General features: G+C 46.0%; 2 protein-coding genes across 4 annotated transcripts; one reads left to right on the plus strand and one right to left on the minus strand.

Moving 5' to 3' along the window:
• SETD9 (SET domain containing 9) lies at positions 1-4,127 on the plus strand. Its single transcript, XM_005874155.2, has 4 exons — positions 1-355; positions 559-674; positions 1,019-1,124; positions 2,873-4,127. The coding sequence occupies exons 1-4, from the start codon at positions 144-146 to the stop codon at positions 2,958-2,960; spliced, it is 522 nt and encodes a 173-aa protein (XP_005874217.1). The 5' UTR covers positions 1-143; the 3' UTR covers positions 2,961-4,127.
• A 1,213-nt stretch (positions 4,128-5,340) lies between these two features.
• MIER3 (mesoderm induction early response 1, family member 3) lies at positions 5,341-26,580 on the minus strand. 3 transcript variants are annotated; one of them, XR_001363651.1, is made up of 13 exons: positions 26,093-26,580; positions 23,117-23,262; positions 20,142-20,276; positions 19,600-19,671; positions 18,559-18,679; positions 17,346-17,431; positions 16,651-16,723; positions 15,699-15,850; positions 13,224-13,305; positions 11,858-11,952; positions 8,200-8,470; positions 7,300-8,105; positions 5,341-7,119 (listed from the first exon to the last, which is right to left on the minus strand). XR_001363651.1 is itself a non-coding variant. In XM_005874156.2 (12 exons), exons 2-12 carry the CDS (start codon positions 23,213-23,215, stop codon positions 7,657-7,659), a joined length of 1,635 nt encoding a protein of 544 aa, XP_005874218.1. In that variant the 5' UTR covers positions 23,216-23,262; positions 26,093-26,580; the 3' UTR covers positions 5,341-7,656. The 3 variants fall into 3 exon arrangements, 2 of the variants coding, with proteins under 2 accessions (XP_005874218.1, XP_005874219.1); XM_005874156.2 differs by having other exon boundaries at positions 5,341-8,105; XM_005874157.2 differs by lacking the exon at positions 19,600-19,671 and having other exon boundaries at positions 5,341-8,105; positions 26,093-26,579.
• Between the last annotated feature and the right edge of the window lie 175 nt (positions 26,581-26,755).

The raw sequence follows: 26,755 nt of genomic DNA on the forward strand, positions 1-26,755 counted from the left end.
CTGTGCAGACACGTTGGTTCTGTGCTCTATCTGCTATTGGGCCCCATTCAAACGGTGAAATTGCCAAAGAGAATGTGATGGTCCAACTTGGAGGTAAAATATTGGAGAAAAGTGTGAGAAATTAAAACAAGTTCTTACGTGTTATGTATATGTTCCAGAGAAAGGTCCTTACCATGGTGTTAGTGGGTTTTACATGTTGCTGTAATATCCCTTTGTCTTGTTGCATGACAGGTACAGTATATCAGAAATATGAGCCAATCTTTTTCCAGTCGATTGGAAATCCATTTATTTTTAGATGCTTGGATGGCGTGCTCATTGATGGAAATGACAAGGGAATATCGAAAGTTGTGTACAGGTAAGTTGGTGCCTATGTGTAAACTTCATTAGAGGAGACGAAACCACACAGCAATGACTATGACCAGTAGCCTTGGTTGCCCTATTGACTAAAGTGGTTTTGTAAGAGAAATTGCACTTTCTCAGTTGTAGGGTTAATTTTGTATTTTTGAATTTTAAGATTCAGAAGAACAACCTCTTGGCTAATGCTCTCACCTGTTTCAGATCTTGCAATGGAAGGGACAGACTTGGCCCTTTAAGAATGAGCGATAGCACTTGGCTAACATCAGAAATGCAGAACCCTCTGGCGGTAGGCCAGTATGTCAACAATTGCTCCAATGGTAAGTGGGCACCATGGGGTGAGAGAGAGGCAGAGTGAACACACACACACAGGCATCCCAAAAATGTAGATACACTAACAGCTGATTTCTATGACATTTTGAAAATGAAATGCATTTTAATAAACTCTGCCCTTATAATTATTCAAAGTGCATATGCATTTTGGGGGGGACACTTTATATATATGTTTTTTACATAGAAAGCCTAGCAGTGCCTAGAACATAATAGGGATTATTAATTTGAGCATGTTCTCATAATTTAGAAACTCATACAAGTGTCATAATTCAGTACTGTTTTCCATGGCTAGTGAAATGGCTGTGTCTAAAAATTACATACTTGCTCCCAGACAGACCAGCGAACGTCTGCTATCAGGAGTTTGACGTGCCCGCGGGCTTCCCTGTGGAACTGAAGCAGTACCTGCCCAACACCACCTACAGCTGTGCCCAGCAAAGGTGAGCCTCCCCGCTTGTCCCGAGCTGTGAAAAATAACTTAGATTTTTACATTCTTCACACCTTGATGTGTTAATGTAAACTTACTTGAAAATAAAAATTCTCCATGAGCTTATTTGCTCATCCTTCTTCTTATTGCCCATCTTTATTCTAGGTAGTACTTTGTAAGTATCAACCTTAAAGTTTTTTTCGAGTGATTCTGTTGTTTCTTCCAGCTACAAAAAAGCGTTTTCACTCTAGTCATTTAAGGATCGCGTCTCCACCTGACATGAGAGGACCTAGCTGAAGGGGCCGAATTACCCGTGATTTCTTCTGCTCTTTCCACTATTAGATTTGGAAACCTGATCGTGAAAAAAAGCGTAGGCCAACTATATTTAAATTAAAAAATAAAATTTTAAAAATAGTGAAAAAAGGGAAATACTCAGAAGATAACATTTGTATTACAGTATAGCAATTTTCTGCCCCGTAAGTCTACTAGAATACTCAAGTAACAGTTTTTAATAAATGAATCTGTGGAGTTACCAACAATGCTGTAGGAAATGTAATCTTTGTATCACTTCACTGAGTTGCCATTTGTTAGCAAACTTAATTTGTGTGGGTCCTAGTGTCCTTTTGAAATGAATGGTATTTAAAGCTGAAGACTGTTCCCTGTCCTTAAAACTTGGTAACTTTTCTCCGTGTGTGTTGGGTATTGACGTTTTCTTTAACATCCTCTGGGGCACAGCGCGTTACTACCCAACCAGTACCGGAAACCCTACATGAGCAGGAACATTGGAGATTACACCTCTTGCCCTGGCCGGTGTGCTCAGTGGTTAGAGAGTCGGCCGCACATGGGACAGTCGGTCTCGGGTTCGATTCCCCATGAAGGGCACATGCCGGGTTGCAGGTTAGATCCCCAGACCAATAGGGTATGTGCAGGAAGCAACTAGTCGATGTGTCTCTCTCACATCAATGTTTCTCTCTCTCCCCCCTCCCACTTTCTCTAAAAAAAAAATCAATGGAAAAGGTATCCTCAGGTGAGGATTAACAAAACAAAAAAAGATGATGTCTTGTTGTGTCCATAAAAAGTATTTTTTAATCCAGTTAATTTCAAGTAATGTTTCTAGCTTTGCAGAATACAAACATACAAATTCTAAAATGCTAAACGTATAATGAATATCACTTTTAAATGCTTTTTTTGTGATACCAGTTTTGAGGACCTGAGCATCAGTGTTCAGTAGTCAGTTGTATGAACTTATTGATCTGCCCTGGCTGGTATGGCTCAGTGAATAGAGCATCAGCCTGCGGTCTGACGGGTTCCGGGTTCCATTCTAGTCAAGGGCACATGCCCGAGTTGCGGGCTCGATCCCCAGTAGGCAGGAGGCAGCCGATCAATGATTCTCTCTCATCATTGATGTTTCTCTCTCTCTCCCCTCTCTCCCTTCTTCTCTGAAATCAATAAAAATATATTTTTAAAAAGAAAATTTTAAAAATTTAAAAATAAACTCATTGGCCTGTGGTCTTTTTAAATGACAGATAGTCTACTTTTAAACACTTCCGTCAGGGACAGCTATAATTTAAAAATAAACTCACTGGCCTGTGGAATTTTTAAATGACATATAGTCTACTTTTAAACACTTCCGTCAGGGACAGCTATTGCCTCGTGGAGATCAAGTGCATCAACTAAGAAGATGGTAAGGGATGTGAAACCGTATTGGCTCAATGACCCGCGCTCTCTGCCAGCACTAACTCGGGTGTTTCTTGCTTTCAGGCCGCTGCGCTGCGTCGTTCTCGTTGCTCTCAGGGACGTCAGACAAGGAGAAGAGCTTTTCTCAAACTACTACACGGTTGTCAGCTGACTCTTTGAATAAGGATCGGGTTTTCTATTCAATTCATGTTAATATTTTGGTTAATCACTTCTGAATTCGAGTGGGAATTTATTTCTATTTTGTTTCAATTCCATGATAAAAATTATTTGCTCAATTTCAATTTCAAATTTGCAGTGCTATTCCAATTTTCATTTTCACCTAAATACAGTAATTAAATTAAAACCTACTGCCTGAATTTATAATTTTTCTTTTAATATATCTTGTGTCCATCTACATGTGTGGTTATAAAATGTTAGCCAAGTTATCAGCAATTATTTTACTGTTGATGTATATGAACTTCTGAAAAATGTTTTTCTAGAATAAGCTAAAGCCAAACATTTTTTGTTCCCATGAGTTAATTGGTGTGTGTGTAAAGACTGTTTTAGCTAAGGGAGAAACGGGCGGGGGGTCATACCATTTTCTCTATTTGCACATTTACACAGAGATTAAAGCAGCATGAGACTGTTTGGCATGTGGGGGAACACCGGCACGAGCGCTCCTGTCTCCACGTGGCGTCCCCGACGCATGTGAATGCCGGGTGCGCCTAATGAGCCCGTGTGCATCAGGGCCAGAGGCCTGGGAGAGGTCAGAGACGCCCCAGGCTCAGAGCCTGCCACTGACGGCGATTGTGGCCCGAAGGGACGAGGCCTGGGAGTCACCAGATGATTCTGCTCCTGCCCCTGAAGGCCTGAAACACTGTGTAGCTCTCACGGGGCACCTGGCTGCCTTCAGACGCCGCCCGGAGGGCAGTGTCCCCGAGCCCTGCACAGCGAGCTCGCTGGTGTCTGCGGGTGAAGGAATGTGCTTTTAGACAAGTAACCAGAGCGGAGGAGTCAGGGTTTCGTTTCCATCTTCCCTCTCCTGTCCTTACACAGAATCCCGACATCGTGTGCCATCAGATCGGAGACTAAGGGAGCCACAGAGAAAGCTCTGGTCAGAGCAAGGGGCGTGGGGGACGCCTGGGAAAGCTAAAGGCTTAGGGAAGTCGTTCTAGAGTCGACTGAATGTGACTATTATGAAGAAAACTACCATAAATATGTCAAATAATGTGACCAAATTTCAGGTATCATGTCTTCTTAGAAGCCACTTACAACAGTGTTTGACACATTAAGATGTTCATTAAATATTTCCTGAATTAAATTTAAAGCATAATCCTCACTTTGGGATGGCTAGTTTTATTATAAATGAAAATTATTATAGAGAATTTACAGAAAACTTACTTCATCTACCAAATACCTTATTTACTCCATCTAAAACCAATTTAATAGTGGTTAAATATCTACCTGTGCGTCATAGCTTAAGACTTATTAAATAAAACCTATTTGTGGCAAATATTCACACAAGCCAAGAAAGAAAAAAAAGATTTCCAGATGTTTATTTCTGGAAGTGTACAGGTATTAAAGTACAACAAATACAAAATAATGCTCAAAAAAATCAGTGTTTATGTACAAATATTAAAATCAATGCAACAATAGCAACTTCCTCTTGAATATCTGTTACTAAGACTTGTTCTGATTGTCACTAATTCATTTCACTCACAGGGTACTTAGCTCAAACTGGGACCATTGGATCACTGGTTTTCTAAGAGGAATTTTAATATCTACCATATTTAATAAAACTAATAGCTTCCTCCTTTTAGTGAAAAATTAAGAACTTTTTAAAAAAACATAGTAATGTCAATATTCTTGTAAATTATTTCAATCTCCATTTGTAGACAATGTGCTTTGAAACTGGGCAAACAATCTCCTGGTGGTCAGGTTCTTCCATTAGTTTACATTCAAAGTTGAAAGAAGAGTCACTGACTTTGGTTAAATTCAATAGTTAAAATCACTCTGCTCTGTGAGAGCCGACGTCCAAACACTCAGGACCCTCAATCGTACAAATTACTAGGAAACCATTGCACAATGCTTTGACCTAATTGTACACACTTTAGTATCGTGTAAAATTACTCTACATCCTTCAAGTAAATTCAGCAGCTGACCGAGGAGCAGGCGCTGAGCAGCGCCAGCTCGGCTGCCGGGAAGTATTGCTCGAGTCGCAGCACCATCGCACCCACCACTGTCCCCAAGTCTCCGCAGAAAAGACGCGTCGGCCCACACTGCAACCGCTCACCATGGATTTTTGGTTTGTTCGTATGAAAATAACGCAGCGAAGGAAAAAAACAAAAAGAATTTATCACCGTTTGTCACAGAATTGTGCTTAGCACTTGATAATAAAGGCATCGTTGTCTCTTCATCTGACTGCAAATCCATTATCTTCATGCTCTCAAACGCAATTCTTCTGATAAACAGTAACAAATTCTGTGTTAAGATGCCTCAATGGAGAGGGGGAAACAGTCAATCCAGCTTTTAAAAGAAAATTCAATAAATAGCTATTTTACATGGACAAAGTGGTATAGTTTATGTATGTCACATCAAGCATGCACAAAAATGGTATTATACATGGCAGACGCAGTCAAAAAATACGGAATCAGATCTAAAAAGATAGGAAGAATTTACACATATATACAAAAATCTTGCAGATTATTGCCTCATTTTAATAAGGAATTAAAAGTAAACATGGCCAGCCTGCCAGCACTCTCTAAGAGGCTGAGCCAGCTTGGCATTTAAACATCTATGAAGCTAGCTGGAGTTTATGTTTCTCTCATATCATTTTCTGAATTTTGGTCAAAAATCTTTATTCAGACAACTAACGTGTCCATTCCACTTGCTGATCATCAAAACCTGCGATAAGAAACAGCGTTTCCATCCTGATCGAGCCCCAGCGATGCATCGCTACACTGACTAGACCGTGGTGCCGGGCATGGGCGTGCTCTCAGTGTGGCTGGTGTTAGCGCTCGACCATCTCTGTGTAAATTACGTCACACCGACCAGCCACTGTAAACCTAGTGAAAATTAAAGTCGTAACAATGGAAGATTATGGCCAGTATCTTACTAAATCATAGAAGTTGTACTGATTCTTAACAAAAGAATTAAGGTCCAAAGCTTAGCACACCACCACAGCAGTCAACGCTGACAGCGCAGATAACGCTGACAGTAGCTATGGGCAGCACACAGCCCAGGCTGCCCCTAGCTGCTGTGGGCACACAGGAATGCTAGGCTTCAGATCTATAAATTAGAGACTGATTTTAAGTTATTAACTTACCTACTTTTGTCCACTGTGCTAAACTAAAGTTTATGGTCAATGTGCTATACTGTGTAAACACTTCAAAGCAATCTTCATTAAAATGCTGCAAAGAAAACAAGACTACGCTTCATCCAAACCCAGGATGTCATTGCAGTTCACAGTCTGTGTAATAAATACCCTCCCTGCCCACGCGGCTAAGGTCGCTACCATCTACCTACGCGCCAGCACCACCTCGAGGTGACGTAGACTCACACGATCGGCAATGCGGCCACACGTTTCAGCCGTCTGCAAAGCAAGACACTCGCAGAAACAGAAGATTCTAAAAGCGGTGCAAATAGAAAAGTCAGTCTGTGTCTTAACTGAAATAGAAAAGCAAGCTCAGTCCGTCCTAATACTGTACTGCATGTTGTGAGTTCACCTGATCACCGCGATGCGTGTCAATGGAGCACAATGGCCGAGGTTTCTGACAACAGCCTCTCGGTCACATGATGTCTGCGATGGAGGAAAACTGAGCTCGAGCGCATCTGAGTGCCTAAACCTGCTTATAACTGAAAGTGGTCAAGTACCGTTCTAGTTCAGGTAGTAACTCACATTTTTCTTGTCACCTGTTCAAATTAAACAAAACATATAAGTCTACTTGAAGGTTCTCCTGCCGCATGTAGAACCCCGACGTCCCTCCTCGGCATTCACGCTGAACTGCAGTGCTGCCAACGCGTCCCACAATGTAAACAGGAGCCTGCCCGCCAGGCCACTGCCCCGGGACAGGCTCCGCCATCGGTGGCCGGTGTGGCTTTTCCAATCACAACCTTGACCAGGGTGGACAAAGCCCATCTGGATACACATCTTCACACGCCCGATCTGTAGCAATCAATGAAGCTCATAAATCTCCTGACCGTAAAACAAGCCATTCTGTGGAAGGTGCCCTGGCCGAGAATCCAGAAACATCCAAGCGTCTGCGCTCTGCGCACAGCCCCTCGCCGGCTCCCAGAGGTGGACGTGCTGTTTGTAAACGGAAGTGCTCTAGCTGAATAACATGAGAGAAGTTTCCATTTTAAAAAACCTTTGCATGTCTGTGCAGTTTTAAGAAACCTACCCCTGCTTTTGCTTAATTAAGAAAATCAAAAAATGCTACATTTAGCAGGGATCAGGGTCGGCACCTGTAAACACTTATTCCACTGCATCCGTTACGGCAAAAGGAACTTACACGAGAAGCCACTCCCTTCGGTCCTGAACATGTGCTGGTTTTGAGCTGGTGGCCTGTCTACAGGTTTTAAACGTGGGAGCGTAAGAGACTGGAAAGGAGGGGAGTGGAGAGGTCTGGGAGGTGAGGGAGAGAGCAGAGCTTAAAGCTGCACTGGAGTCCAATCTTCGTTCCCAGCTCTGCTGCTCATGGTTTTCCACATTTATGGATTGAGAAACGAAAATACTCTTGATAAATCAAGATAAGAGTTCTATACATGCTGACATCACTGACGTCATAGTGAAAACGTTCAAGCTTCCAGTGAAAGACTAAGCCAGCCCAACGTGTCCTTGCGCTCACTGGGCTGCAGGCCGCTGCCGGTCACTCGGAGTGGAGGGCGGCATTCTGGTGCAGGGCGTGGGCACTGATGAAGCCATTGGCCTCGCTGGTGGACAGGCTGCCAAAGTCAGCCACGGACACGGCCATTTTGGCACTGGCGATGTGATGTGTGTGGCTTTCAAAGTCCACACCCAGGTTATTCACAGAAACCTCACTCATAAAGGGTTCAGGAACAGCAAGGCCCATTTTCAATCTCTTTGCTGGCCTTTCGGACTCCTCACTGCACAGGGTCATGGGGTTCAGCTCCGAGGGGTAAAACCCCGTCTCAAACAGGTTGAAGCAGTCGCTCTCCCCGTTGCTGGGCAGGGCGAGCAGCTCCTCTGTCACCACAGGCACGGGAGTCACTGGGCCGCGGGGCATGCTGCCCAGGGGAGGAAAGCCCTCCTCCACGCAGCTCACAGCCCCGGGGGGCGCGGCACTGCCGGTCAAGGCTGGAAAGGAGGAAAGGAAAGGGTTAAGTGCGTGGTCCGAGGACGTGAAGGAGAGGACTCCAGGCCCAGAGCTGAGCAGCAGGGGCCGCTTTACCTGTCAAGTCCCCTGCGGTGAAGGAGTTGAGGATGTTCAGCTGCGGGTCGGGAACAGGGTCAGGGCGGGTGGCGGTTAAGCCGGGAGAACTGACCGTCCCCCCCAGAGCTTCTGTCTCATCCACCAGGCGGTCCATGTAGTCCGTCACTCCGGGGTGGTGGTTGTAGCGCTTCTTCCCGAACCGCGTCTGCTGCGCGAAGTAGTCGTAGCGCTCAGACTTCTTCCACATGTAGTAGAACGCCACGCACTCCGCCACCGTTCTGGTCTTCACCTGCCAGAGGTGGATGTTTAAAAACAGACCCAATACTCTTTTCCTTATTACCTCTTTTTCTACAACACTAGTCACTTCAATCCACGGGACACTTCCCATCCTCCCAACGATGAAATCCTGAAAACGTGATTAGCGAAATGCCTTTACATTTACACTACTTAGTAATGAGGCCACCTTCAAAAGCCCAAGGTTTGTTTTTTATTTAAACCAAACTGTACTAGTTTATAATAAATGTGCATCTACCAGTCACCTCTGCCCTCAATGGAGCCCTCACACACCGGCCCCGTTACTTCTCTGTGCTGCCCTCTCTGACTCTGGCTGCAGCAGGTCCCTGACCCGAGGGCTGGCCATGAATGGGCGTCGGGGGAAGCCATGAATTCCTGACGTTACACGCAGGCCCCCTTTTCCGGAAAGGACTGCAGCCTCCTCATACTATCAAAGGGTTCCATGATCCTAAGGAGATTTGGGATCCCCTTGGAGATGGAACCAGCACCTACTGCATCTGGAATTTAGGGGATTTTCTGTCTAAAAGTGGGGCTCCCTCCGCACGCGTTTGGCTCTTGGCTCCCCATCAAAACAGGCGCCTATGTTCAGTGCAGGGAGGAGCTCAGACCCGCAGACACAGCTCCATTGCTGACCTGGTGCCCAAGAACAAAGTGTCAGTAACTCGACTCTGATTAGTGAGCATGATATGGTTTAAGATGATAATATACGGACAAGCTTTTTAAACCAAAGATAAAGTATACCTTTCAATAAAAATCACTAAAGTCTTTGTAGAAAATACAGGCTCCTCACCCTAGTTGTTTTGGCTCAGTGGATAGAGCGTCAGCCTGAGGACTGAAGGGTCCCGGGTTCGATTCCGGTCAAGGGCACAGGCCCGGGTTGCAGGCTCGATCCCCAGTAGGGGGCGTGCAGGAGGCAGCCGATCAATGATTCTCTCTCATTATTGATGTTTCTATCTCTCTCTCCTCCCTTCCTCTGATATCAATAAAAATATATTTTAAAAAAAGAATGGGCTAGAGACCAGACCAGACCCCACAGATGTGCAGGTGAACAGCAGCACGTGACAGGTGCTCAGGGAGAGGGAGTGAACACATGGCCCGCGGCCCGCTATCAGCACGGCCATCACTCACACACACCACATGCCGGCCAGGATGTGGCCAGGGCAACACACATCCCTTGCTGGTGGGCATGCACAACGCTGCAGCCACTGGAAAGACAGTTTCTTGCAAAACCAAACATCCTTTTGGCCATATGGCCAGTCATCACACCCATTGGTGAACCCAAACCAGCCGAAGGAGGTGAGCGCTCCTGTCCACAGGAAAGCCTCCACACAGGTGTCACAGGCCTTTACTCATCATCGTCAAAGCCTAGAAGTGACCACGATGGCTCTCACCGGAGACAGGGTCAACAAGCTGGTTCATCCACAGATGGAGTCAAAAGAAATATGACAAGAGAAATGTACTGCTCAGGCAGTGTGCCTCAGTGGTTGAGCACTGGCCTATGAATCAGGAGGTTTGAGTCCCAGTCGGGGCACATGCCTGGGTTGTGGGCTGGATCCCTAGTGTGGGGCGTGCAGGAGGCAGCCAATCAATGATTCTCTCTCATCACTGTGTTTCTATCTCTCCCTCACCCTTCCTCTCTGAAATCAATACAAATATATTCTTTTAAAAAAAGAAGAAATGATCTCTCAGGTCATGAAGAGACATGGAGGAACCTTGAACACTTGTTGCTAAGCCAAACACGTCAGTCTGAAAAGACTGCATTGCATGGCATCTGATTCCAGCTCCACGACCTTCTGGAAAAGGAAAAGGGTCGGAGAGCAGAGAGGTGAGTGGTTTCAGGGATTAGTGGGGAGGGACGGCAGGGAGGGTGTGGAGGGTGTGCAGGGCAGTGGAACTGCTCTGTGAGACACTACAGTGGTGGACACACACCATTACATGTTTGTCCAAACCCACTGAATGAATGTTCAGCACGGAGAGTGAGCCCACGTGTAAACTAGGGACTTCAATTAATAAAAACCTATCAACACTGCCCTGGCCAGTTTGGCTCAGTGGATAGAGCGTCGGCCTGCGGACCAAAGAGTCCCAGGTTTGATCCTGGTCAAGGGTACATTCCTCGGATGCAGGCTCCTCCCCGGCCCAGGCTCTGACCAGGGCCCGTACAGGAGGCAACCCATCGATGTGTTTCTCTCACATCCATGTTTCTCTCTGTCTTTCCCTCTCTCCCTAAAATCAATGGAAAAAACTTAAAAAAAAAATATGGACCTACCTATCTAAATACTTCAGAATCCTATGTTCCTTTAGGGTGAAGATAATAATAAACAAAGCAAACCCTAGTGAGACTAAACTACCCCCCACCATGAGAAGACACTCACACTCTCACACACACACTGTTCATCACCCAAAGCCCATCGCTTACGCTGGGTTCACTCCTGGTGCCGGACAAAGGCACGACGACACGACACTGTCCACCATCGCAGAGTCACCATTGCAGAGCAGTTTCCTGCCCCAGCATCCTCTGTGCTCGACGTCATCCCTCCTCCTCACTAACCTGGGACCACTAATAATCTGCCTCTGTCCAGAGCTGCCCTTCCCAGAATCAGTCGCTGAAATCACCGTCGGCAGCCTTTCCAGACTGAACCCTTTGACTTAGGAATAGAATTTCAGGAGCCTCAGTGACTTTTGTAGCTAGAGCTGATCTCTCTTTGGAGCTGAGTAATATTCCTTCTCTGAATGTACCACAGGTGACCCATTCACCTCCAAGGACATCTGAATTGCTTCCTCGTTTGGCAATTATGACTAAAGCCACTATGAGCAGCCGTGTAAAAGCTTTTGTGTGGACGTAAGTGTTCAGCTGCTCTAGGTCAATACCAGTGAGTACAGCGGACGGTCGTATGACAACTGTATTAGTTTTGTGAGAAATTGCCAACCCGCCTTCCCAAGTGGCGGCACCGTTTGCACCCGCACCGCAGCAGCGAGCTCCTGCTGCTCCACGTGCTGCTGGCACGGGCGTCGTCGGGGCTTTTAGTTGCTTTTGGAACCAGTTTCTTCAGCACCTGCACTTCTGGCTAAAGAGAAACGTTTCGGAGGCCACAAACCTCTAAACAGTTTAGAAATAAATGAAAGTCAAGAAAATGGTGGAAGAGTACGACTTCCTGCAACTTCAGTAAACCCACTTCTGAGTGGAGGACGCCGACTCGCGCCAAGAGGACGCAGGTGGCCGGTCAGCCACCCCGTGAGCAGGCTGCAGCTGGGAGCAAAGCCCACGCTGAGAGCAGGACTGGAAACGTGAGCAGGCCACGCCGGTTTCCACCCAGGTGACAGTCAGCTGCTCACAATCATCACAGTGACCAACAACCACTCTGCATTCATGTGCCCAACTCACCTTGTTCTTCTGTATAAGATAAAAGTCTTTTCCAAAGATCATGAGTGCATGTTCAAAGCTCCGGCATTCTTCTTCTGTCCATGCAGTCATTCCCTCTAAGGAAATTTTAAAATAAAATTCATTAGACTCAAAACACTTTTATATGAATCACTGACTTTCAGTATGTTTTCCATATAAAAGGCCATAAACACTCCCTCTCTCTCTCTCTCTCTCTCTCACACACACACAGAATCTATATGTCTGAGATTTCAGTTAGGATTACAATAAGTATGCAAACCACAGATCTTATCAGAAGTCTAGAATACCAAAATATAAACACTGATTATTTTTTCTGCATGGTGGGATAAGAATTGAATGTTTTTCTATAATTTATGCTAATGGTCTGATTTTTTAAAACAATGAACATATACTTTAATTAGAAAAAATGTTTTACTTTATGGGGGGAAAAAAGCCTTATTTTGGTCTTACATCAAAACCCTAAGTTCTTTAATTAGACCATAAAATCAAGACATATTTCTTTAAAGTCAGTGTTCAGAGCTATCTTCTGGAATGAGGAACAGCCCACGCTCTCACTCAAAAGGCGGAACCCGCCAGCTCCCTGGCGGACACCAGCACTGTGAGCTCCGTCTACTGGACACTCACGGCGGGACGCTCCATGTCGCTGTGGCCCAGGGACCGGGCCCCCACGCCATGCGCAGTCCACAGGGCCGGGGAGAAATACTTGGAACGAAGGAGGAAACTTAAAATAATGTTTTTCAAAGCAGCAGCTTCTACAAGGAAACATCTCAATACTGTCTGACCTACAAGTTTCAATGCACTGTTTCCAGCTGTGGTATTGCTCCAGCCATTTCTATATTATCAGTAAGTACTAACTCACCTACTTAGTGAAAGCTACGGGGCCTGCAACCTATCCATGTCATGACAAAAACACTGAAATCAAAATTATGCATTTTTTAAAAATTTTTAAATATATTTTATTGATTTTTTTTACAGAGAGGAAGGGAGAGGGATAGAGAGTTAGAAACATCGATCAGCTGCCTCCTGCACACTCCCTACTGGGGATGTGCCAGTAGCCAAGGTACATGCCCTTGACTGGAATCGAACCTGGGACCCTTCAGTCCGCAGGCCAACGCTCTATCTACTGAGCCAAACCGGTCAGGGCAAAATAATGCATTTTGATTAAGCAAAACAAAACCTAAGCATTGTGAAATGTCATGACGGGGACTAATCTGTAATCTCTGTAAGTCTAAGAACAGAGGCCAGAGAAAGGAAACCACTATCTGCTCCGAAGGCCAGCAGAGACCGTGAGGGGCTGTGCGTGTCTGACCCCGGGGCCGCCCCGTCCCCCTGGTCGCAGTGCTCTCACCCGGAGATGCCTTTCCGCTGCGGCAATACCGCTCGACTGCCTCCTTGATGTTATGGTCACACTTGAGCAGCTCATACAATGCCTGAGAAAGGGAAACAAGCCAACAGCACAGCAGAAAACTCACACTTAGCAGCATCAAGAACAAGCAACAAGCAACCAAAGCCCCGGTGTGTTTCAAAGTCCTGGCCAACACCGGCTGGGGCTCTCTCACTTCAGGACGCTGGGGTAGGTCTGCTCAGCCTGCAGCCTGACCGCCGTGTCCCGGGAGGCCCTTGCTCGCTCTTGCACCACGGCACAGAAGCATCTACCAGGATCGTTCTTGACCTTTTCTTCACTGCCTGGCCTTCTGAACTGGGGAATCCCCTCTCCGATATTATTTTTTCTAGTTGGGAAATGAGAACTCTAGTCCGCTGGTCACCCCTACTCCCTGCCTTTGAGTGTTTAATAAGAGAGAGCAGCAGCAGCCGAGACTAGAAGTGTGGGCACTTCAACAAATGGGTTTACAATGGTCAGTCATTTCCATCCACCATGAAGTGTCACTTTTTAACATGTTAAGCGCCCTGTCAGTCACTTTCAAAACAGGCTGGGCGCTAAACGTGCTAAAATTAGAATTTCTGCCTATTAAATCTGTTGGACATTATGAATACACTAAATAGAAGCAGACGGGAATCAATTACAAGTTAAATAATGCTCCACCCTCCCAAGTAAGTTTCAAGAAAGGCAGGGATAGCTCAATATTGGTAAGCCTATTAATATATCAATAGGTTAATAATCAATGCATTAATTATCACTCTCAACAGCCGCTAAAAAAGCATATGATAAATTAGTACCCATTCCTAATTTTAAAAAATAACAAAAACTATACCAGCTATCAGGAGGTGGTCACCACCTCACTATCAGGAAGACAGCTGTGTCGGACCAGGCTGATCGCACTCCTAACGTGAAGTCTAAGGGCAGGGCTGGGAGCCTCCGGCCCGGGGCCGTAGGAGGCCTGAGAACCCACTGGGTCGGGCCCTGCCAAGGCATGAGGGGCGAGTTAATTCAACGTCTGATTGTTAGTAATTTTGTGTGGCCCAGAATGATGCCATAAATCTCCAAAGGCCCTTGGCAGAAAGCAGGTTCCTCACCCCTGCCTCAGGTGCATGACCTCCCGGAAAAGCAGGGCTCACGTCACTATCACTACAGGCCCGAGAGCTACGGCAACGCAGTTAAGAAAGAATAGGAGCCAGAGGCACGATAATGGTGAGAAAGGAGCACAAGTGTAATGCAGTAATAGCTCTGAGATTAGAAAACCTAAGAGAAACAACTGGAAATCATCACATTAGTTTCAACAGCTTGAGAAAAAATTTAAAAATAATTGATATTCCTCTATATAGACAACGTATAATTATAAATATAACAGAGATCCCATTTGTAATAGCACTGAGTACATACATACTTTAAAAATATTGAATTAAGTTAATCAGATGCACGTCATATTCAAATAAACAAAAACATCCGAGTGATAAAAAAGTCCAAGAAAATGGAGAATCACAGATCATATTCTTGAAGTGTAAGGGCTAATGTGTTAAAGGCACTAACTCTTCCAAAATTAATTGTAGTTTTAATGGAATATCAGCACAAAAACCCAATGGGAGTTCCTTTGACAGCTGGTAGAACTACTCTGAAGTTCAGTCACTGTGACTTCTCTGTTACTTGAGAACAAGCCTAAGTCCCCCCACCCTGGGTGCCCAATAATCAGGATCCCGTGGGCTGGTGGGAAAAGTGCATGAGGGGCAAAATGATGTCAGGGGCAAAACAAGAGTTTTCAACGGGACCTTAATGGGCAATACTCCCACCCACCCCACACAACCAGGAGAGTGAAGTTCAAGAATAAACTGAAAGTCCCATAATGTCTAAGTCAGGGGTCCTCAACTACGGCCCGCGGGCCACATGCAAATACAAATATTGTATTCGTTCCCGTTTTGTTTTTTTACTTCAAAATAAGATATGTGCAGTGTGCATAGGAATTTGTTCATAGTTTTTTTTTAAACTATAGTCCGGCCCTCCAACGGTCTGAGGGACAGTGAACTGGCCCCCTGTTTAAAAAGTTTGAGGACCCCTGGTCTAAGTGATATTACAGCTACAGGATGGAACAGTCCTCAGGAATGAGGTATTAAAGAACTCTCAATGGCAAGCAAAACTAAGATTAAGTGATTAAAGAATATAAAATAGCACCTAAAGATATGCATGTTATGTACAGAAAAAAGACCAAAAAGAAATGAATACAGAGTGAGCATCACTAGGTCAGAGATTTTCTTTTTTAACCAGTATATTCCCAGTTTTTTAAAAAACCTATCAGAAAAAGAGATATCCAAAATAAATAAATAAAAATAAAAGAGAGGGATGTCCAGGTGACATGTGAGAAATACTTGCTTAAATGAAGCCAATCGAGAAGATGCTGGCTGCTGCTTCCACAGAAGCTGAGGTGCCCACCTGCTCATTGTCCCTGGTGAGTGCTCCGGCCGAAACCCTGTCCACCATTTTCTCATTTCCAGTTCTGAACGCGACCTCGACAAGGTACTCCTTCACTTTGCTCTCTGCCACCACACCGGGACGCCAAAGGAGCTGGTCTCCATCTTCAGACGCTGAGAAAGGAACCTCATTAGCCCAGGCAACAGTGAGCACACGAGCCCGGGGGACATGACTTCCTCTCCCTCCGCACCTGCCCTGGGACACGACTCACAACAGGCCCACCAGCAGCCGGCTCGCTGCCACACTGAGCCTTCGTTACAAGGGTTTAAAGCCGTGTTCACTTCACTAAGAGCCAGCGCTCCAGCGGCTAAAGGAAGTCGTTGGGTTCATGCCCTCTCTCCTGCGTGCCGGCTGAGGAGGCCACCTCCACGTGTGCATCTAAGGACGACAGTGTGAGCACAGCACGGCGCCACGGAGTGTGGCATGTGGTGGTGATGGGGGGGGGTTGGGGCGCTGAAGTCGACCTGCGTGCCTGCCTCCCAGGACATCTGCCCAGCACCCCGCAGGCGGGTTAGGGGAGGGTGGCCAGAACTGCCAGGGCTGATGGCCCGGGGAGGCCAGTCCTGCCTCCCTCTCCTTGGGGGCAACCTGACCCGGAGGAGGAAGAGCTCAGGAAGCGTGTGCTGTGTGGTTCTGCTGTAACAGCTCCACAGGACGAAGCAACTCGCCGGGAGAAAGGTCAGTCACGTGGCCAAACCTGCCTGGTCCCCAAGTCACAAGTAGTATTTGCCAGCAGCTGCCCCCCGCCCCAGGCCCTCGCTAGTTCCGATGCAGTATTCCTCTGCCAGCCCAGTGTCCCCGGTTGAAGTCCATCTGTGTATTCCCAACACTGGTTTGTAATCAGACACGGAAATAAGCCCACGAAGGGGTAGCGTGGCCGACCAAATACTGTCAGAATCAAAAGCCTCCTTACCGTTCTCATCATCCTCATACTCTCCCAGATACGGGGGGATCTCAGCCTGATATTGTAAACCAATCATTATTTCCTACAGGAAAATTCAGAAGTAAAAACAACGTATTATAAAAATAAATATTAGAAAAAATTTCCAACTCATTACTTGGTTACTGGTCAAAAATCTTCATCATGTAATAACAAAACTAAAAAAAAATTTTTTGAGAGAGAGGGAGAGGAAGAGAGAAACATGGATATGAGAGGGCAACATCGATTGGTTGCCGACTGCACACACCCACACTGAGAACTGAACCAGCAACCTGGGATGTGCCCTGACCAGGAACCAAGCCCTCAACCTTTTGGTGTATAGGACGATGCTCAACCAACTGAATCACACTGGCCAGGGCCAAAATTTCTTAAATTATTTTTAAAGCCCTAACCGGTTTGGCTCAGTGGATAGAGCGTCGGCCTGCAGACTGAAGGGTCCTGGTTTCCATTCCGGTCAAGGGCACGTGCCTGGGTTGTGGGCTCGATCCCCAGTAGGGGGTTTGCAGGAGGCAGCCAATCAATGATTCTCTCTCATCACTGATGTTTCTATCTCTATCTCTCCCTTCCTCTCTGAAGTCAATAAAAATATATATTTTTAAAAATGTTTTAAAGTGCTACTTTAATACTTTGGTCCAAATAGCCCACTAAGTTATGGTAACTAAATTTACCTTCCTCAAATCTTCAGGTGAGTTACCACTGTCTGTTTCAACATCTTCAATCTCTGATTCTTTATCTCCGTCACAAGTAGTATTTGCTGAGAAGAAGAAAATTAAATTTTCAAAAGAGGTTTTTATTGGCTATTTCTGTAGCATCTGGAAGAGGGCCTGGCGCATGGAATTTACTGAAATTTGCTGAATAACTGAGATCAGCAAGACTATCCCAACCCCTTGAGCTTCTCCCACTTCTGACACATCAGAGCAAGCCCTGCCGCGGCTGCCGCAGGGACAGGGCCCTCGTGCCTCACGTGTCCAGTCACTCGCCTGGGGGGGCACAAGGCCGACCACGCGGCCACCTCAGAACAGCCTGAGCCCACGGGAGCTGCACCCTCAGCCGTCAGGGAGTCTGTGCACAGTGTGCACGTGTATCCCAGCTTGTCAACTGAACGGCTCACCCACAGAGCACTTGGGAAATCAGCAAGCTGCCCGTAAGAGATTACTCCTGTTCAAAGACCGTCTAAATATTACTGATAAATATTAAGGGATAACACAAGAAATGAAAGGAAAGAAAAGGAGCAAATAAATCACTAAAAATAAAAAATGCTAGCCCAGCCGGTGTAGCTCAGTGGTTGAGCATGGACCTAGGATCCAGGAGGTCACGGTTGATTCCCAGTCAGGGCACATGCCCAGGTTGTGGGTTCAATCCCCAGTGGGGGATGTGCGGGAGGTGGCTGATGAATGATTCTCTCTCATCATTGATGTTTCTCTCTCTCTCTCTCTCCTCCCCTTCCTCTCTTAAATCAGTAAAAATATATTTTTTTAATTGCTTTTTGAGCAACTGATAGTTTTCAAAACCAGGGGAGTAAGGGCTATTTTATTTTTTATTTAAATTTTTTATTGTTGACAGAGAGTAAGGGCTTTTTAACTGAAGTCCAAAAAATGCCTATAAAAGTTCATGGTTGAACTAGGATTATCATAGCAATAGATGAATCTTGGGAAAGAAAGCAGCCTTGCAAAACTAGGCAAATGTTTTGATTTTTTAAATAAAATATTAGTTGACCTCTATCCCAATAAAAAAAGGTTATATTCTTATTCAGATTATAATAGCATTTTATGTCAATTAAGTAAAAAACTTAGAATATTTTGACAAACTACTGAAGGCAGTAAAATGTACTCCAGCTAGAGCAGCGTCCCGCTCCCGGTCAGTAGGGACTGGGTTTCTTACAGCGCAAAGGCCTCGGGAAGAAGTCGGAAGCCTCGTGGGAAGTCACAGACGGCGTCAGGTCGTCTGCGGAAGACTGCGTCTCCTCGTCGTCACCTGACAACAGGTCTTTTGCTATTTCCTCCTGTAAGAACAGGAATGCAGTGCTGGAGTGAGAGATAATCCCATCTCCCAATTTTTAAAAATGTCTTTTTATAACGTTACTCATAAACATTATTGTGGTATGATGATATAATTAAGAATGAGTTGAAGCTCCCTTAGTTTTGAGAATTTGAAATTCTGTAATTTATGTCATGTAAATATTTAATAGCATTTAAGACTTAGGCCTAATTAATAACTATACATTTACAACAATTTGCCTTATCTGAAGCTGCAGACTAGTTTTTAGACACTTTAAAACAAAAATAATCTCACTAAGTGGTTAACAATTAAAATCACTTTCTGCGAAAATAAATAAATAAATAAATAGTAGCCTGCCCTCAGTATCTGAGGGTTTCGCATCCATAAGTCAACCCACTGCAGATCAAAAACATTTGGGAATAAAAAATAAAAATAAAATTGGGAAAAAAATGTCCCGGGTTGCGCACGCGCACTGCCTGCAAGGCTGTCAGTACTGAACACGCAGACTTTTTTCACGTCATTTTCCCCCAAACGAGGCAGCACAACTCTGTGCAGTTTCCAGTGTTGGGTCTGACCAGTGCTCTGGAGACAGTGCAGAGCCTGGGGTGATGGAGATGCCATTTCACACCAGGGACTTGAGCACCCTGGGTATTTCTCTTCGTGGGGCGAGCTCCAACCCCCCCCCCCGCCCCAACAGATACTGAGGGGTGACTTCAAAACAAAGCCGAAAGCCTCCTCAGCCCCCTCCCAGCAGCCTGGAGCAGCCAACGTCCACTCTGACGAGTGACACGAGGTGGAGAGCAGCAGGCAGTGTGGTCACTTGTGCTGTGACAGCAGACACTCCGTGTGGCTGAGGGACGCCGGTCACTGAGGTCTGTGGTGCATGAATATCACATTTGACTGAAAAGGGGGAACATCACTCACAGGAAGAGGTTCCAAGATGTGGATTCCTCTCCCTGCCTGAGCTCGGAAAGGCGAGGGACGCTTCCCAGGGATCTGTTAGCAGAGACAGGGGCTGTGTGAATCCTCCTCAGCGGGACAGGCCTCCCCCAACCAGCCTGCAGACCGTCACCGAGCCTCAGCCGCTTGGCCGCTGTCCCTCGCAGAGCCCAACACGCAGAACTTCGCGCCCACCCTCCCGCCTGCGCCGCTTGGTCTGAAGGCTTCTGGGGCTTTACTGATCAAGGCATTCAAGTGTTCGGAGGGTCCACAGGGGTTAGGGCAGAATCTCAGTTCAGGCACAATATGTCGACAGGAAAGATGGGAAACATGGACGAACACTGACACATGCAGTCTTGTGAAGCCACTACTTTTCAAGTAGCCCGATCAAGGCCAAACTACTTACACCCGTCACCAGTGAAGCGAGCAGTGGGCGAGAAGTTCCCACTTGAGATGAGGGCTCCGCTGCGCTAAGGTCATGAGTCGGTGGCAACGGGCCTGGACTGCCTCCTGGGGGACGTACTTACCTTGTCCAGTGTCATGTCTGGCAGCTCGTCGGCAAGTTCACTTGGGGAGCTGTGGGCACTGGGCTCCACCGCGGCGGGCAGCACGGGCTCATAGCCGTAGAAGGCCAGCAGGTCTTCCAGAGGCATGCTTCCTTCCTGGGCAGGCGGGCGGGGCAAAGGGAACTCAGGGCACGCCCCAGCCACCGGCCCCCCCAGGTCCCGAAAGCCCACGTCGAGGCACAGCCCAGCAGAGTTTCCCAGCCTCAAGCACCAGCGCTATTGTCAATGTGCTAACAAACGCCTAACACTTAGCATCTCCATCCCATTTTCCAGTTCCACTTCACTTTTTAAGGAATTCCTCAAGTATCTGCTTTAATGTAGACTTTTTTCTCTAGCTTTCATACCTGTATGAAGATTTGCCTTCAAAACATTTCCAATCAATCAATCAATCAATCACTTCACATAACTTTCTGCTTGTTTCCTTGCAACTGACGGTTTACCACTTGGTTTATTCTACATGTTAATTACAAGACCCCTGATGGGAAACTTTTGCTGAACATTTACTAACACCAACAATATTATTATTAATGTTCAAAACACAATGACCCTTTCGTATTCCTACTATTTACTTGTCTATCTTCTGTACCAACTGTTTTGGTTTCATTTTCCTGAACCATCCAGTGAAATGTGTATCATTACCACCATCTGACAGATGAGAAAACTGAGGCTCTGCTCTTGGTTCGAATCCCAGGACCCCAGTTCTCTTCCTGGCCATGCCTCACAGTGGCCCCCAGTCCTGATCCCCCCACTGACCCATCTGAAAGTAGTGTCCATGTGAGTCTAAAGCACAGCTTGAATGGTATGGGTCTGCCCAGAAGTGGGTTTTTTCCAATATATATACTGGGAAAACTTCTTGGAGATTTGTGACAGTTTTTTAGAAACTTGCAGACAAACCTTGTAATTTTCTTTTCTCTAACATGCTTTGTTATAAGAATACAGTGTATAACACATGCATAATGTGGGCTAACTGGCTATGTGTATTATCGTTACGGCTTCTGGTCAAGAGTAGGTTATTAGTGCCCTAGCTGGTGTTGCTCAGTGGACAGAGCACTGGCCTGCGGACGAAGGGTCCCAGGTTTGATTCCAGTCAAGGGCACATGCCTGTGTTGCGGGCTCAATCCCCAGTGGGGGGCATGCCGGAGGCAGCCAATCAATGACTCTCATCATTGATGTTTCTATCCCTCTCTCCCTTCCTCTCTGAAATCAATAAAAATATATCTTTAAAAAAAAGTTAGGTTATTAGTTAAGTTTTTGGGGAATCAAAAGTTACATTGGATTTTCTACTGTGTGGGGATCAGCGCTGCTAACTCCACATTGTTCAAGGGTAATTTAACTACTAAAGTGTATAGGACTACTTATAATTATTCAAATAAATAACTTTAAAACAATCCACTCATACACTAATCTGTCAAATAAACTGTGGGTACAGGGAATGGAAGACGGACACCCAGGAAGGATGGTATGGGGCAGGGAGACCCCACACAGGGTAAAGGAAAGGCTGAGCTCCGCCTTGAGACAGGAGTACTGACAGGCAGGCTGTGTCCCAGGGACTCGTGGTGTCACCAGACACTGCCCGAGCAGGGCCTGCACCAAGAGGCGCTGTGCCCGGTGTAGGTACACAGCAAGGTCTTGCCCTTCTGCCGCTTACAGCCTCAGGGGCACGCTGAAGATGCCAAACAAGAAAAAAGGGTATGGAAACTCAAAAATTATCCCTGGCCAGTTTGGCTCAGTGGATAGAGCGTCGGTTGTGGACCAAAAGGGTCCCAGGTTCAATCCTCATCAAGGGCATGTACCTTGGTTGCAGGCTCCTCGGGCCCTGGCCCTGGTCGGAGGCAACCAACTGATGTGTTTCTCTCACATCGATATTTTTCTCTGTCTTTCCCTCTCTCTTCCACTCTCCCTAAAAAAAAAAAAAAAAAAAGCAGCCCTAACCGGTTTGGCTCATTGGATAGAGCGTCGGCCTGTGGACTGAAGGGTCCCAGGTTCGATTCCGGTCAAGGGCATGTACCTTGGTTGCGGGCACATCCCCAGTGGGAGGTGTGCGGGAGGCAGCTGATCGATGTTTCTCTCTCATTCATGTTTCTAGCTCTCTATCCCTCTCCCTTCCTCTCTGTGAAAAATCAATAAAATGTATTTTAAAAAATCAATGGAAAAATATCCTCGGGTGGGGATTACAAAAAATAAAAATAAATTTAAAAACCCTCAAAAGATTATTATTGTACTTAATAGTATTTCTGAAAGGTTTTGTTATTCTGGGCTGATTGGAAACTTGCAAATTGGGCTAATTTATAGATAAGTATAATCCTACATTTTTTCAAGGTGACTCCTAGGGTAGGCCTCTCTGTAGTCCTGCTATAAATACGTGACTTAAAATCCAATTCCTTTGAATTTATATTGATTTTGGATCTAAAAAGTTGTAAACTACATTTACTCCTGCCAATTTTTTAAAAGACAACTGGGGGGTAGAAAATGAGATATTACTAACTTACATTTTAAAACAGAGCAGAATGTTTTCTCTTTTAATTTTCTTAAGAGTATTCCACAGACTGTCAGTAATCTGAAGAAGACTTCTCCCTGTATCTCCTGCAGGTAAACGCAAGCTGGACTCTCAGAACAGTGAGATCTAATGCATGGAGGCTGGGCTAAGGTTCAGAACTAAGCCCAGGGCCTACATCTGACGACCAGGAGCCCACCTGTGCCATCACCAGGTACCTCCTTCACTGGGCTGGTGGACACTTGAAAATTAGCTTAGCAGATGTAAAATAATTTTGAAAAATTAAATAAAAATGTACTTATTAGGCTATCCTCCAAAATAATGAGAAATTCAGTGACACTCTATAAAAGTTAGATCAAAAACAGACTGTAAAATAATTTACAATAGAATTTCAAAATCTTTGCTGAAAGTTTGTATTAAAATATTAAGTACCATCCTTTACCTTTTCTAAGTCTTCAATTTCAGAGCTGAAGTTTTTACCCTCGTCCATCATCTCCTCTTCTTCAAGAGTTCTTTCGTCATCATAGTCATGGACCAACATCTCAGCCGTGGGGTCAAAATCATGATCCTCAGAAGACAAAGACCCAACTGGAATAAAACAAACACAATCACTTTACAAGTTCACAAGGGTATTTACAAAAGAAAATAATGTGTGTTCTTCTGCCAGTTCCTTTTAATGTTTACATGTGAGCTTTATTGAACGCATTTACTATATACCTTACAGCTTATAAAGCAAGACCATACAGCTCTGAAAAGGTATCTAAACCAGCAAAGGAAGCAGGCAGAGTAACTGAACAACTTTCACAAGGGGTCCAATCCATGCGAGGAAGACTTATAATAGCAGCAAAGTGATTTTCAAATGGAGCGGCCCTAAAAAATGTTCTAATGGAAAAGTCAAACCTGCTCATGAGGTTAGTTTGTTACACTTGTCTAAAGCAATGGAAAAATGTCAGGAGGATTATGAATGAAAGATTCCACAAGAATCTGTTATAAACTAAGGCTAAACACTTAGGGAGAAGAGAACATAGCCCTAGCCGATGATAAGAGCATCAGCCTGCGGACTAAAGAGAATATAAATGTTACCCAAATTCTAAACCTCAAAAAAAGGTGCAAAATACAACAGAAATCTGGCTTTGGAACTCATGCGAGTTACTATGCAATAAGCAGTTGTCCACAATGCTGCCAGCAAGAGCCTATCAGTCACTTTTCATGCCGACAACGGCACTGAAGCTCCCGGCATTCCTCAGAAGGCATTACACTGACAGGTGCTCTTCTCTGGGTCTAGAACAGTGACACGCGAACTCATTTTTTTGGCTGATTTTTCTTTGTTAAGTGGCATTTAAATATATAAAATATCAGCCCTAACCGGTTTGGCTCAGTGGATAAATATATAAAATATCAGAAATATAAATCTTTGTTTTACTATGGTTGCAAATATCAAAAAATTTCTATATGTGACACGGCACCAGAGTTAAGTTAGGGTTTTTCAAAATGCTGACACGCCGAGCTCAAAAGGTTCGCCATCACTGGCCTAGAACTTTAAGCCGTTCTTACGCTCTCTGAGGGGAACACAGAAAACCACATCTGCAGGCTTTGGAAGGTGTATCCCGCTGCCAGTGGTTTTGGTCAAGTCATACTTGCTTATATGACTGTCATGCATTTCAAGGGCCAACACGAAGTTAGCAGGTTACTCTGAAAACCAAGCGGAAAGAAAATAGGATCCATAATCCCAAGAGAATAAAATCAAATGGTGAAAAACGGGATTTTCTCCATCCGCTTTACTCCAGAATCTACTGTGATTAGACCAGTGACTTTCAGAGCAGAGAGGGAAGTATCAGAATCTTGGGGTGAATGGAGGGAGAAGTGGAAAGACACACATTCAACATAAAAAGTTTGATCTTGCCCTGACCGGTGTGGCTCAGTGGATAGAGCGTCGGCCTGCGGACTGAAAGGTCCCAGGTTCGACTCGGGTCAAGGGCATGTGCCTTGGTTGCGGGCACAACCCCAGTAGGGAGTGTGCAGGAGGCAGCTGATCGATGTTTCTCTCATTGATGTTTCTAACTCGCTATCCCTCTCTCTTCCTCTCGGTAAAAAAATCAATAATATATACATATTTTTTAAAAGTTTGATCTCCTTTCAGTCAAGCTATCCAATATTTTAAAATTTCAAACACTTACGGACAGTGTGATGTCATTAACAGAATCCTGAACTAGACCTAAGATTTTTCTCTATGGAAAAAATCACAGACTTAAGTCAATGTTTATGATTCTGAGTTCGGAGAACTCTGATCATTTGCTCCAAAAAACACATAATTTCTATGGGACCTAATTCTCTAGGAGATTTACATTATGATGTTTCCTTTGTAATGCTGAAAAATAGTATTTGCTCATTTTAAAACCCGTTCAAGTATATAGGTGAGTTAACTCAATTTTAAAGGAAAAAAATATTAAATAGCTCAAAAGCAAAACATCCACCGTTACAAATGTCCTTTTTTGAGGAATTCCTGGAACCCTCTGTGGCGCCGTGTCAGGGTGACAGAGGGGGGAACTTTCTAGCACTCTGGGGGCAGAGCTCTGCCCCTTCGTCCCCCACCACTGGCTCGCAGCAGCTCCGGGTCAAGTGGAAGGGATTCAACAACAGCCAGCAGTGAGGGGCCTCGGGGTCTGCTCTTGGCTCAGCCCTGGCTTCGGGGGCCTGAGGCAGTCATTTAAACTTCTGGGCCCACGTCCAGTTTTTCATTTGTAAAACACAGGGTTCGCTTAAATGACCTCAAGAGTCTCTTCTAGCTCTAAAATTCCCTTTAAAATTGACTAATCGATTGAAAACAGGTTATAAATTTGTTTAAACACCAAAACCACAGTCTTTTTGCTTTTTATTTAGATTGCAATGTCTTAAAAGCAGACAGTGGAACAAAATGGAAAAATTCCATTATCATCCAGATGTTTGGCAGCATGCACATAAATATTCTTTTCCTGAAATCAGTTCTAACAAAAAAATGTTTGTCTCAAAATTAGAGGAAGGTTTTAGAACCATTTTTAAATGTAAAGACAGAGACGGCTATTTTTTAAAAGAGCCAAAAATGTCCTGTCCTTGGTGCGGACTACTCGCCAATCTCCGATGATCACTCGGTGAGACCCCAAAGGGGGCTGGACACCAAGCGACCTGCCAGGAGCCGACCCGTGCGGAGCCCGCAGGGAAGGGATCGGGGAGCTCGTCCAGGCTCCGCTCGGAGGTGACCCCAGGGCTGTCCCACCGCGTCCCCCGTGTCAAGTCCGGGGCTGGACAGCTCAGCTCGGAGGAACTGCTCCTGAGACGGAGGGAGGAGGCAGCCAAGAGGGGCTGGGCCGCGGGGAGCCGTGGAAACAAAGCCACCCTCACATTTCAGCCCAGGAGGCCAGGCCCTCACCCGGACCCCGACCTGTAGCCACGATGCTCTGCGGACTCTGGGGCCAGGCCTCGCTTGGGTCGCATCGTCTCGGGGCGCCCGAGCCCCAGGAGGCCGAGACGCTGCGCTCCAGGGCCTCAGGGTGTCGCCTCAAAAATGGTCACCACTTTGCTGAGCCAAACTCGGAAAGTCTGCATTCCCTCTGCCTCGGGCGGCTCTGCATGTGACTCTCAAAACCCGTTTTTAACGCGATCTGCAGACATTTCTCAATGATGAAAAACGTAGGAGACAAAATGAGGGGAAGGGGTGTCGCGGTCAATCAGTGGCAACTTCTGACAAGTCACCGATTTCTCCCAGACGCCAAGCCAACGTCTACACTGAGCCTCTGAGCCTGGGAGGACGACTTGGGACGAGCCGTTTCCAGCTGGGGGAGCAGGGGGGAAGGGGGAGCAGGGGGGGACACCCCGGTGAGTTCTGCTCCCAGCTCCGCGCCCGGCACCCCCGGCGAGGGGAGCAGGAGGCCCGCGGCTGGGAGAGCTCCTCCGGGTCCCGCTCCTCCGGGCCGAGCGCAGCTCACCGACCAAGATGGACACGGACTCCCCCACACGGACAGGAGGCCCCGAGGACACACTGGCGGGGACCCCATCTGAGGTCCGAGCCCCCCGCACCCGGGACCCGGGAGGGAGCGCAGATGCA

Source organism: Myotis brandtii, unplaced genomic scaffold (assembly GCF_000412655.1).
Source record: "Myotis brandtii unplaced genomic scaffold, ASM41265v1 scaffold426, whole genome shotgun sequence".
NCBI lineage: Eukaryota > Metazoa > Chordata > Mammalia > Chiroptera > Vespertilionidae > Myotis > Myotis brandtii.